Source organism: Leishmania donovani, chromosome 31 (genome assembly GCF_000227135.1).
Source record: "Leishmania donovani BPK282A1 complete genome, chromosome 31".
NCBI classification, from domain to species: domain Eukaryota; phylum Euglenozoa; class Kinetoplastea; order Trypanosomatida; family Trypanosomatidae; genus Leishmania; species Leishmania donovani.
Genome location: NC_018258.1, coordinates 778,542 through 791,152, shown reverse-complemented (window position 1 = coordinate 791,152; position 12,611 = coordinate 778,542). Strand labels below are relative to the sequence as shown.

At 56.8% G+C, this 12,611-nt stretch overlaps 4 protein-coding genes across 4 annotated transcripts; all 4 read left to right on the top strand.

Annotated features, from left to right (window-relative positions):
* Positions 1-566: 566 nt before the first annotated feature.
* On the top strand, positions 567-1,394 carry LDBPK_311700 (hypothetical protein, conserved; the record flags this gene model as incomplete). The annotated part of the gene is made up of 1 exon (XM_003863213.1): positions 567-1,394. One exon carries the CDS (start codon positions 567-569, stop codon positions 1,392-1,394), a length of 828 nt encoding a protein of 275 aa, XP_003863261.1.
* Positions 1,395-2,447: 1,053 nt separating this feature from the next.
* LDBPK_311690 (hypothetical protein, conserved) lies at positions 2,448-3,296 on the top strand (the record flags this gene model as incomplete). Its single annotated transcript, XM_003863212.1, has 1 exon — positions 2,448-3,296. One exon carries the CDS (start codon positions 2,448-2,450, stop codon positions 3,294-3,296), a length of 849 nt encoding a protein of 282 aa, XP_003863260.1.
* A 1,139-nt stretch (positions 3,297-4,435) lies between these two features.
* LDBPK_311680 (hypothetical protein, conserved) lies at positions 4,436-4,996 on the top strand (the record flags this gene model as incomplete). Its single annotated transcript, XM_003863211.1, has 1 exon — positions 4,436-4,996. The coding sequence occupies one exon, from the start codon at positions 4,436-4,438 to the stop codon at positions 4,994-4,996; it is 561 nt and encodes a 186-aa protein (XP_003863259.1).
* A 466-nt stretch (positions 4,997-5,462) lies between these two features.
* LDBPK_311670 (hypothetical protein, conserved) lies at positions 5,463-6,899 on the top strand (the record flags this gene model as incomplete). The annotated part of the gene is made up of 1 exon (XM_003863210.1): positions 5,463-6,899. One exon carries the CDS (start codon positions 5,463-5,465, stop codon positions 6,897-6,899), a length of 1,437 nt encoding a protein of 478 aa, XP_003863258.1.
* Between the last annotated feature and the right edge of the window lie 5,712 nt (positions 6,900-12,611).

Here is a 12,611-nt window from a genome sequence, read left to right as displayed (position 1 = left end):
CGTGTCGCTGCTTTGCGGCTCCGTTTGTGGCCCACTGTTTTTCCTTATTAGTGATTGTAACGCACGAGCAAGAATCATCCAAATCTGGACCGCATTGCCAGGGGCGGGGAATCTCTGGTTTAACGGGCGGGTGGCTCAAGACATGGTCATTCGCAATGACCGTCGCGGAATGCGTGCGCGCACCACCTCACTGCCTGCACACAACAGCAGTACGGATTCTCTTTTTTTTTGGCAGTTACCGAGAACATGTACGTATCTGAAAAACGTTCTGGTGGTGCCTCTTGGTGATGGCGCTACTACAGAGATGTGCAACCACGGTTTCTGTGCTCTGCGCCCTATGTGCGTCATCGCTCACAGCCTCTTTCTCGCTTCCGACGGTGGCCCATGCATCTACGCTTTTCCTTTCCCTTTACCATTTCTCGGCTTACCCCATTTATGGTGTTTTCCACTTGCGCTGTGATCTTTACATCGTTGCGTCAACTCACTCCCCACCAGCCCGCCACTTTCCATTCCGCTACCGACAGCATCATATACACCTCCGCCCCGCTATAGTACAAGCAAGAGACATGCCGTCGGTTCCCACCTGCCAGCACGGATCGTATCACCAGTGCGAGTGCTACGGTCACAATACGCAGCTTCCCAACTACCGTCACGATATCAGCAACCCGCGTACGCTGCAGGGATATTATGCCCCAAATGGCGGGTGCCCCTGCCCTGGCACGTGCGGCGCGGAAAAAAATGGGCTGTACTGCTCAGGCCGCGGAGCAGACGCGTCCGCCATGCCCAAGCTGACCTTTCGCGCCGCGGACGGCCCACACACAGTTCACACGGCCGCGGACGCCGACGGGAACGGCCGCGACCCGGCAACAAGCATCCGCACCGCCTTTCCCAACTCGCGCAACTACGGCGGCACGGTGGCCCAGCGTGGCCCCGCCACTCTGAGCACGAGGGCACAACTCGGAGCATCTCGCAAGGCGCGTGCCGAGGCCAAACGCGAGGAGCGCGCGCAGGACCGCAAAAACTTTTTGCGTGGTGTCCTGCGGGATGAGATGCTTGCCCGCATGGATGCAGAAGGGAAGCGGGCGGCGCTCGAGGCGGATATGGGCCTCATGGGCACCCATCACGGCGAAGAGTACGAAGCAAGTCAGCGGGTGGCGGGCAGCATGCGTGGTGGGCTTGACTCCACATCGCGTGACCCGGACACCGTCCTCACCCTCGGAGAGCAATACCGCGAGATCATGGACGAACTGGAGTACGTGGCAGACCAGCCTGTCGGCTCCAAGTACAACATCATTCGTCTACACTACCTCGTGGAGGAGGAGGATCGGTTGAGCCGGCTCCGTTTGCAGGAGCGCATTCAGAAGACGGCGGAGGCCATGCAGAGCAAAAAGTGATGGGCATTTATGTTCCCATCGTGTTTTGTTCTTCTGTGGCTCAGCAGGTCTGTAATATGCGTCTTATTCCCCCCACCCCGTGTCCAGCAGAAAAGCACCTGCTGCCCTGCGATAAGCTTGCTCACACATGCCGGCACATAACCTGTTATGTCACCCGTACTCTACCCCACCTCACCCCCTTCCCCTCGTCCATGTTGTTCTGTGCGCGTTTTATGCAGGCAACAATTCACCCTCACTCCTTTCTCTCTTTCTCTGCCTGACCGTCCGTCCGCCCCCCCCCTCCGCCACTCCCTCTCGCCTGGTCTTCTCTCTCCCGCTGTTGATCTCATGTATTATGCTGTGGCTTCTCGTGCTCGTCCTAGGCTGCCGAGTCGAAGTAGCTCACGCACCTCCTCAACGGCGCCCACGGAGCGGCTCAAGACGCCTCTTCGTTGGTAGATTGACTTTCCTTTCGCTGGCGATATGTGCCCTGCGTGCTGCATTACGCCACGGTGCGTTTGTGTGCGTGACCACGTTCGACGTGCTACGTCCAAAGGCGCCTCCTCTCTGCCCACCTCTCCTGCACGCGCCTCAGAGCCGCATCTTCTGTGTATTACCTGTCAGCCCAAAAGACTTCCGCCTGCACCTGTGCACACGCACACCTCAGCAACTACGCGCAGTCGTGCCTTTGCATCAGGCTCCAGCCTCCGCCAAAGGGCGCCCACCTCCCTTTTAGTTTTCCCTGGTTCTCTTGACGCCAGAACTCGCCCCCACAACAGAGCGCCACGCACATGCTCTCACCCCCGCTCATGAAGCCCCTCCTTGTCCTCTCCGTGTGTGTCTCGTGCACGCCGCCTTCCTACGTTGATCCCACTGCCCCGCCTTTGCTGCTTCTTTCATCTCCTCTCCCTTGCGCCTCCCCCTCATCAACCCCTTCTTTTGATCTCCGCCTGGCCCCCTGTGCTTAGTTGCGTGGTGCATTCACTTTCACAGCTCCGTGTGCAACGCATCGCATCCCTACACAGTGGCCGCATAAACCACCACTCTCTTCATAACTCTTCTCAGCACGCACCGATGAGCATCACCGCCGGTACGCTGCCTCCGGTGAAGGGCACCTCGGTCAAGAAGTCGCCGCGGAAGGGGCGGCCGGCAGACAGCATGGTGAACGGCACTGGTGCTGCAGCAGACCCTCATTGCTACCACAAATGCCGCTGCTACGGTCATGACGATACACTCCCCAACTACAAGCTTCTCACGATTCCCCGTACCAACAACTACTACGCAGCCACTGGAGGCTGCCCGTGCGTGCCTCGCGTAGCAGCGCACCCTGGTAGCTGGCGACTGAAGCAGGGTCAGCTGCGCTCTTCTACCTATCGCTGCGGCACCGGGTGCATCAAGAAGAGCGCTGCACTGACTTTGGGGTGCTGCCACCACAGCGGCGACCAGTACGGATGGCGGCGGGGGCCGCACACGGTCCTGGATAAGAACACCGCAGCGACGGGCAAGTGTGACACGTTCGGCAATCTCGCCTTCAAGTCCACCTCCCGCGCGTACTGCGCTGTGGACGGCGACGACCTCAGCGACGTGAGCAGTGCGTCTCCACAGAAGCTGGAGGATTTGGAGGCACTCATTCTTGAGGAGCACCAGCAGCGCATGCGTGTAGAGGAGGACGTCGATGAGCTGGCCGGTATCCAGCGCGACGGCACGGCGGACTGGTACAAGAAGATCCACCACGACGCAGAACGCCGCCGGCTGCTTGCGCAGATCTCCGAGGTGGAACTACAGGACCTTCTGCGTGATGTGAAGAACATTGTGGACCGCCCTCTCAACCAGACGAACATGGATCTGCTGCGTCGCATCCTGCACCGCCAGGAGCACCTCCAGCGCCAGCGTGAGTACTATGCTGCCCAGGAGCTGGAGTGATGTGACGTTGCACTCCACGGCCCAAGGGTGGCCAGATGTCAGAAAAGACAGGAGGGGGAGAAGGCAGCACCGATGGCCTCACCGGTCGCATTCCTTTTGGTGCATCGAATCACAGCAGAGGTGCCAACGGATCTCACGCCTCCGTCCCAAACCACCGCAAGCGTCATGGTGGCCGAAGCTGGCGGCGTGGTTTCATGTTATGTTGTTCCTTCTCCGTCCCTCTCTTGCCCTTCGCGGTAGTATGTGACTCGATGCGTCAAACCGTGGGAAGGACATCCCGTGCTGGTGCGACCTCACCTTCCCCTTCCCCCACCCACCCACCCCCCTCGTTCGCTCCTTTTCGTCCACTTCGTAGATGTACAGCGGCGCCTCTCCCCTTTTGCCCTCGTTTCTTTCCCTTCTACTTCGTCCATTACGCATGCATATGGTGCGGCATGCCTCCTCCTCTCTTGTACTTGTTTACGTTGTGGATCATGATACATGTGCTTGTGTGTGTGTGTGCTTCGTCTCTGTACGCATGGCAGCCTTCAAAACGTGAAGTTGACCGATACTCCCGTGCATTCGCTCAGCATGCAACGCGCGGCAGCGGCAACAACTCTGCGATCGACAGTCATTCGTATGTTTTTTTTTCTCTCCGCGCGCCTTTCCGTCCCCTGCGTGCGTTTGAAGCAGTGGTGCCTTATGACGTGCGCGCCAATCATTTCTCTGCTCTGCACTAGATCCGCAGAAAGCCTCCAGCGCTCTGCTACTGGGCACACACTGGCGCTTAGCAGTTCTTGAGTCGCCACAAACATCATCACGGCTCCTCTCCCTTCACCTCCGCCTCCTGTGTCGTTCCTCGCGCACCCCAGTCAGCTCAGCTGCCAAGGCTCTGGTGGACCGCCTGACCGCTGCGAGTAATCGCATCACATCAGCACGATATCGTCGACATCTTGCTCTCCCCACCTGAGGAGGTGTGTATATAGACGACTGACACCTTGCGTAGCCCACAGCCCAGCTGTGCCATTTACACATAGAAAAGCCGACGCAAATCTGCGCATACGCGCTGCCCTTTCCGAAAGACGCGCACGCGCCGCTCGTCAAACACTTCATCGCTTCTCGGTTAGCTTCACCGCACCCTTTCGAACCTGTGCGCACCAATGATCCGCAGCTACTTTGATCTAGACGACATTGGAGCCTGCGAGGAGCCTGTCGCAGTCACATTCACCGTCCCGTCGTTCAGCATGGGCAAGGATCTCACCGTTCGCACCCACGAAGGCGAAACAGTGTCTGAGGTGGTGGCGGGCTGTGTGGCAACCGTCCCTTTGTGGGCTGCGACAGCCCTTCGCACTGAAGGGTACGTCAGTGTTCATGCACCTCACACGTTCTCCCTCGCCACGTTTCGCGAGTTTAAGACGGACCCACTTGCCCCCAGCCTTCATCGCAAGTCACCGTACTTCTACCAAGCCGGGCTGCAGCTCTGCCGACTTCTGAGCAACCCCACGTCGAGCGGCCACATGAGCGCCGAAGGCAACCGACTTGCCGCGCAGCTGTTCCGTCTCTACCAGCTTCGCTACCTGCGCATCATCTTCGCTGCTGCCAAGAAGGGGTTTGACCTGAACGACGTCCGCGACAAGCTGGAGGAGTCGGAGCGGCATCTGCTCGACTCATACCTTCGCGGACAGGCCGAAGAAGCGCTGTGGTATGCGAACTTTACCTAGCACTTCGCGTCTGTGAGGAAAAGCATTAACCCTGCTCTGGCATGCCAACATCTGGTGGTGGACACTCTGATCAGCCACGTGATTGATCCAGCATCGCATCCTGAAAGACGCACGCCTTGCGGTCTCATCTGATTCTCACCCTTCCTTCCTTTTTTTGTTGGTGTGTGGCGGCAGCGTATGCGCGCCTAACACGCCTTTGGCGTAGAGATCTGACACGGCGCAGCGCGTCATCCTCGACGTTTCAGTCTTCCGCTCTATTCATGCAACTCTCTTCGCATACGTGTGCCGCTGCTGTATGCAGTGAACCTAGCGAAATCACTCCCCACACACACAAGCCTCCTCCTCCGCCACATCTCCTCAAATCCGTGCCCTTAGTCACTCAGAGATACTCATCCGGTGCGACACTCAATACCCCCGTCACCGGTTTCTCCCGTGCTTCTTTCTCCTTTGTATTCCTGTGAGCACCATGACTGACGAGTCACGCGACTCCTCCCCCGAAACAGGAGATGACCGCCCGCCGGTGAACCGTGACTCCATCTTGCGCTACCCGTTTCGAGAGATGCGGATGGAGTGGTTTGACGACTACATGGATAACATCTCTCCGTCGAAGCGCGTTGCCGTGGCGACTCGGCTGATGGACTGCCTGATGGCGCACACGGTGCTCCACGAGGACCCGTTCCTCGAAAAGGCGGTGACGTTCATTTACAATCGTGTGGCAACTCACGAGACGTTCCGCAACATGACTGGTGTCTTCGGCGAGGCGCACGATGTCTTTCGGATTGTGTGCATGACAGCCAAGTTCACCGTGTCGAACGCCAGCGAAAAAAATGCATTGCTCAACCTGCTGGACCAGCACTGCACACGCTTTCAGGCAGCGGCGCAGAAGACGAAGTCCGAGAGCTCGGAGACCCTCATCGCGGCTGCCGGGCACGTGACGGAGTGTGTGTGCTCTCTGCGCAAGAACATGGCCTCTGCCGAGGCCTTTCGCCGCCTCATGGACTCCATCAAGTTTCTTTTCTTCACCGTCAACACACGCAACGGCGTTTCGCCGTACTCGTCGAATGGCAAACTGCTCTTCAACACTTTTGTGTGCTGCGATGGATGCCCCTGCTACGCGAAGCTGCGCACCGGTCCGACGGTCTTCCTGCGCGACATGGAGAAGATCAAGGTGCTCGACTGCGTCATGATCGCCGCGGTCAACGCGAAGGACGCACGCATGCACGACACCACCTCCAAGTTCCTGCACAACTTCTGCAAGGACTTCATGGAAAACCCGCACCTGGACGACATTGGCCACCTCATCCACAACGGGAGACTCTTCTACTGCCGCACAGCCCTGTTCGACGCCCTCGACAACATCGAGTCGATCTCGTCCCCGCAGAGCGACATCGCGGACTTGCCGAGCGCGAAGACGTTTACCTTGGACCGCATCGTCCTGGCACTACTGTGGGTCAAGAGCGAGGTGAAGGAAATCCGGCTTCTGTGTAACCTAGTTCCCACCTTGAACGAGGCCCTCTCCTCTGCTGAAGCTGCCTACAGCCGCCTGGACTGCGAGGATGTTCTGCAGGTGGTCTACACTCTCAAGGAGCACATCCTGGCCGTGTTTCTCGCCCTCAGTGCCCCAGAGTATCACCTCGCCGTGCACAGCCGCGACGTGTTTGTTGGGAAGCAGGCCGACATGAAGTGTGCAAGCCCGTCCTGCCCCGGTACCACGAAAGACCTCCTCAAGTGCAGCGGCTGCGACGTCACGTTCTACTGCTCCCCCGAGTGCCAAAAGGCGGACTGGGACAAGCACAAGAATTTCTGCCACGAAATCGAGTCGCGCCGCAGCCAGCCCGCATCGCCCACGATAGTGTATGGGCCTGTCCAGGTTTTGAAGCCGGTGTCGCGCCGCGATGACTGATCGCTGTTTTAATAGAGAAAACCAAGACCCCGCTAACTGCGCCGCTCATTCGGCCGGGTGGCGGCCTACCCCGCCCACCCCCCTCCCCGACGGCCCTGGCCCGAGGGCTACGCCATGGCACCCCCCCCGCCCCTCCAAACCCCGAACACACACACACAACCCCAAACCCCTGGGCCGCCCCCAGGCCACGCCCCAAACACCGCAGACGGCCCACCCCGGCGGAAAAGCCCCCCGCACCCCAGCCGGGCACTCCCCCGGAGGGCAGCCCCCCCCCCCCGGCTGCGAAAAAGCCACCGGCACGGCCGGAGGTAAACGCCCACCGCCAAGAAAACGCAGCAGACCCCCCCCCCAAAAAAAAAAAACCTAAATTCCCTTACCACAACGCCACCGTGGTAAATAAGAATCGTGCGCAACCATACGCACACCCCGGCTGCTTCCACGCTACAAATTCCATTTCCCTTTAATAAGAATTGAGTCCCCCCCTCCTTGTCGCCAAAAACCTCTCGCCCAGGGAACCCTAAGCCCTCTATCGCTTTCCGTGCCCCAAACCCAAACCGCAGAAGCGAAACCCGAGAACAGAACTATCACCAGCTTCCGGCACGGCAAGCCACATTCATAGCAAAGCAACACATCCACCTAGGGCGCCGAAAAGGTAAACTAAGCACCCCCCACACAGCAAAACATCCCCCCCGCACGACATCTTGGCTTTAAACCTTTTTCACCCAGCACGAAAATCAACTACCCCAGAGCCCTTTTCCCCATGCCAGCCCGCCGCCCTTTCCTTTCCCCAAAACACCCGCAACAACAAGACAAACAAACACCCCTATCCACCCCCCAATTATACACCCATACCTTTTCCTCCTCACCACCGCCGCGCCTGTGACCAAAACATTTCGGCCAGAAACGCACTAAAAACGCTTTTCAGCGTTCTTCCCACCCATCGCAAAAATACACAAAATAGCGTTTCTGCCACCACCACCCGCTACTTTCATCTATTCCCCCTGCCCCCGGCACCCCCCAAACGCGCAGCAACCGCGAAAAACAAACCCTTTCGTACCGACCAACAAGCCAGCCTCTCCCCAACCCCGCCTTCATTCACTAACAAAAAAAACACGGCGCAAAAAGACCCTAGCAAATAGCATCCCAGGGTCCAGTGCACACCAACTCTGTGCATTCGTGTGGGGGAGGGAGCCGGGCCGCCCCTCCATCCCCTGCCGATGCTGCACCGCTTCTGGCCGTAGCAGGGCCAGGCGCCTACCTACGCAGAGGGGGGTCGGAGCAACGCATGCCCCCACTGATGCCGGCAGTGAGGCCGCGGATGGCGTTGTGTGGGAGAGATCTTCGACAGTGGACACGTTTGCGCCACCCATGTGATGGGCAGGGTGTCAGCGTGACGCCAGCGTACCTCAGCCGCCCCTCGCTGCCCACTGGTGGGGAGCCTGGGCCACCCCGGGGGCGCGCCAGGTGGCAACCCGCATTTTGCGAGCGGCTGGGAAGCGGGTGGGTGGGCGGGGCTTGGGGCAGGGGCCGTGCTGTGGCGGCTGGGGCAGCGTTGCTTTTTGGGGTTTCTAGCGCTGCTTTGCGCCACGCGATCGGGCCTGTGGCAGTCCTTGCGGAGTGGACGCCACCCTATTTATTATGGAAAAGGCAAAATTTTTGAGAAGTTAAAGCCTTTTTCGTTTGCGTTTGTTTACATCGTGGGGGGCGTCTAGCGCTGGTGTTTCGGGCGCTTCTGTGGCTGCGGAAATTTCTGAACGACGCGCCGATTGTTAAATTTTGAACACGCGCACAAATATATATACGCATACGCGTGCGCACGGGCCTGTGGGCACACAAATGTGCGCTCATCGTGTGTGTTTTGGCCTTTGTTTTGGAGCCCCTCATTTTTAGCCCCATCCGTTACCACAAAGCAGAAAAGCCCCGTGCCGCACGCTATGGGATACCCTTGATTTTTAAACAAACAATTTCAAACAAAAAAATGCATGTTTGAAATCTGCCAACTGAAAAGCTACCCTTCATCGAAAACAGAAAGGCGGTGGGAGGAGGGGGTGTTAAGAAAATGGCGCTGAAAAGCGGTTTGTTCATCTCACTTTTTTAAGCATAAATAAACAGCCGAAGACAAAGAGGCTGCGTTTGTTTTGCTGCTGGTTTTGGCCGAGTGTTGGCGGTCTGGAACGACGCCGGCGAAAGCAAATAGGCTTGGGATTGGGCTTAGCGTGCCAATCCTGCGCGGTGGGGGGTTTGAAAGCCGGGGGCGGCCCTCAGCAGAGGACCCAAACCGGCCACCCCCCGCCACCCCCCCAGGAAGGCGACGCCTTTAAGGCGCAACTTTTGACAGTTTTCAAAAATTCACGTGTTAGACCACAAACAAGGAAAATAGCGCCAGGTCTTTTTTAAGGTGAAAAAGAAACAAAAAAAAAAGATGGTAAAAAAACAGGCGGACGATGCCGCAGATCCAACGGCATACGATCACCTTTCCAAAGACTTTGTTTCAACACAAAGAGCCATTATGCATTTTTTTCATGACAACAATGCGATAAGGGGTGCGTTTATCCTTTTCTTTGGCGTTCGCGGTTTCCCAATTGCGGCCGGGGTTAACCACGGGTGGGGCGCCCCTGGCCACACGATTTTTTTACCCGGCGGGCTAACCAGGTCGTTTCTTTGGTGTGGGCGGGGTTCTTGTCGCTGCGCCCTCTTTGGGCGTTTGCTGCGTCTTTTCGTCGTTGTGGCTTTTTCTGTTTGCGGGTGGTGCTCCGGGGGCGTCGGGCGCGGGCAAAACAGCCCCGCCACCGCGCCCGCCCACACCGCGCCTAAACATCATAGGGGTTAGAAGACGGGGCCCGGTTCCAGAACGAGCGCCCCCTAAAAAAAAAATGCGGGCCGCCTGCCAAATTTATGCGTTTCTTTTCCTTTTTGTTTAAAAACGAACGCCGCACAAGCAAAAAAATTCCGTTAATCGAACAGCCTCGCTTAAAGCGCAAAAATGAGGTTGGCGGGAAGATTTTTTTTTTCGTATTCGTCGGTTTTCTGTTTTTTTGGGAGGCCCCCGCCCGTTGTGGCATAAATGAAGTCGCCGCGGCAGAGCCGCTCATCTTTTTTCCTTGCCCATGCATTTTGGTTTGTTGCTTCTTCAGTTTCTCGCGCGGGGAGGGGCTTGCAGCAGCACCGGAATAACGTCAGGGCTTTTCATGCAGACATGCTGAGCTGCAAGAAGTACGGGCGGTAGTCGGACTCTATGGGTAAAGAAACAATGGATGCTTTTCTTGCCTTTCGAGCCATTGTTTTTTTTTTTTGCCGGTGTCGTTAATTCTTTTTATCTTGGTGGGGGACTCAAAAAACTCTACGGGAAGACGGTGCTGTGGTGCTGTGGGTTGCCGTGATCTCTTGTCCTTTTCTGCTTACGCAGGTATGGGTCGACAGGTTTCTTATTTCGTTGCTTGAAGGGGTATATGTGGTGGCGGCTTCTCTTCCTTTGAAACTCGGATTTTGGGTGGCGGAAAATCGCCATCAGCAGTGTTTCGCTTTCGCTCGGCATCCTCTTTCCGGATTTGCTGTGGTTCTGCTCGAGCCCATCGCCGGGGAGACCTGTGTTGATCTTTCAGAGGGGCCGTTGCGGTTATTCTTCCGCTGGGGGTGTTTTAAGGGATGAGCTTAAGTGCGGCAAGAAAGCTATTTTTTGAAACGGTTTCAATGCCCGGCATTCCTAAAGGAGAAAATGCGTTCAGGATCGCATCTCTTTGTGTAAAGAGTACGCGGGGTCCTTGTTAGGGTCACTTAAGCGTGCAGCAAACTGCTGCTTCAAAGTTCTTCACCGACAACCCTAAAGGAAGAGGTGTAAAGCGGCTGGTGCTGAGTCGGGCTTCTTTGCGGAGAAAAGGGGTGGTGCTCTGTAAGAATTTTTTTTGTGTGCGTGTGGGGGGGGGGGGTTTACCGGCTTTTCAATAGTCTTCTGCGGGTAGAAAAGACGATTAGCTCGCTGAGGGGTGCGGAAAGCGTCGATTGCGGTGCATACAGATCTTTGAATTTTGCTCATCGCCCGAGGGGTGCCAAAGGGAAAAGGTTTCCTTCAGCTTCATCCAAAAACGCAGGGGCGCGTCTCTGGGGGGGGGGGTCTCTTGGCACCTGCGGATCTCCCCCTAGGCACGTTAACTTGGTGCCGGATGACGGCCAATTGCGAGGTTAGAGTGGATTGCGGGATCGTGTGGAAAGAAGCAGCACCATTTCTGGGCATTGGGAAAGATGCCTGTTGAAATGCTGGTTTCCAGGAAGCGGTGATGGCTGGCATAGATGGGGAATGCGGGCCGCTGTGGGTGAAGCTATGTGCCTGAACCCCCTAACAGGGCAGATCCCGTCAGTGCGGTGATGACTGTTTGAGGGGCACTGGTTGCCAAATGAGTGCTAGGGGGTCTCGTGCTTTAGCCATGCTGGCATGGTGTGCTGCACCGACAGAATCTCTCGCACCAGGAACACGGCCAGATATTCGTGCACCATTTTTACGCCTAAGGAGTAGCTCATGCAGGAAGCAGCTGATGCTTTGTTTTTCGGCGTACTCAGACAGTCCTGTAAACCCCTTATTTCCAGGTAGAACTGCCTTACATCGCGTGACACTTGGCCTGTGACTGGATAGCCTTACCGCATGATCGTGAAGCTCTTCCTCCGCGTCTGCGCTAATCATCCAACATATGCTCTTCGAGTCTGAAAATGTGGCGACTTTGGCGTTTGCATTATTACGAGGATGGCCGTGAAGTGCCATGTGATCGAAGGTGCCCCGTCGCTTGTGGCTCTGAGAGCTGTGTGTGTGCGCGCCTCTGAAACATGGGTCGACAAGTCTGAATGGTGCTGGCTATGGGCGCATTGACTCGCGGATTGTAGTGACGCTGGGTTGTTGTAGGCCGTTTTCAAGAGGGCCAGATGCTGTAAAGGGCGTTTCTCAGTTCCCTTCATGCATGACCCGCGCAGACTGCTGGAGATTCACAGTCTTTACCATTTTATCGAACAAATTCCATTTGGCACAAGAGCTGTTGTCGAAGCTTTGATTTGTGCCTGTGAATCATGCGCTGCCCCAGGGAGGGCGCTGTGCTGCTCGGACTCTGCTTTGGTGCTTGATACACGACTGCGGCCTCAGGGGAACGCTGCGCAGCACACAAGAGCTGTTCACAATCTATCCACATGGCGCACGTCCTCCTACTTGCTCTGCGTCATCCTGCTTTGACAGTTGACTGCAAAGGCTTTACCTAATATGTTACCCATCCTCTGCTCTCTCTTTGATTTTTGACCAGTCTCCAGATCACTCAGCAGACAAAACTGCAATCTCTTCTCTCTGTCAAGTATGCACTCGACTCGCCATATTTTGCGTCAACGAGCGGTCCTCGTCACCGGGGCGAGGACGCCGTTTGTCAAGTCCTTTGGGGCTCTGATGAAGGCAGACACGCTGGAGCTGGCGAGTGCATCCGTAGCCGGTCTCCTCAACAAGACGTCGCTGGATCCCAGAGACATTGACCACATTGTGTGGGGCAACGTGGTGCTTCAAGGAAGCGCTCACAACTGCGCGCGCGAGATAGTGATTGATCTGAACATGCCGAAGAAGATCATCGGCAATCTCACAAGCATGGCGTGCGCGAGTGGACTTAGCTCGCTCTCGCAGGCATGCATGCTGATCGAGGGTGGGCATGCTGATGTCGTTATTGCCGGTGGGAGCGACAGTGTGAGCAA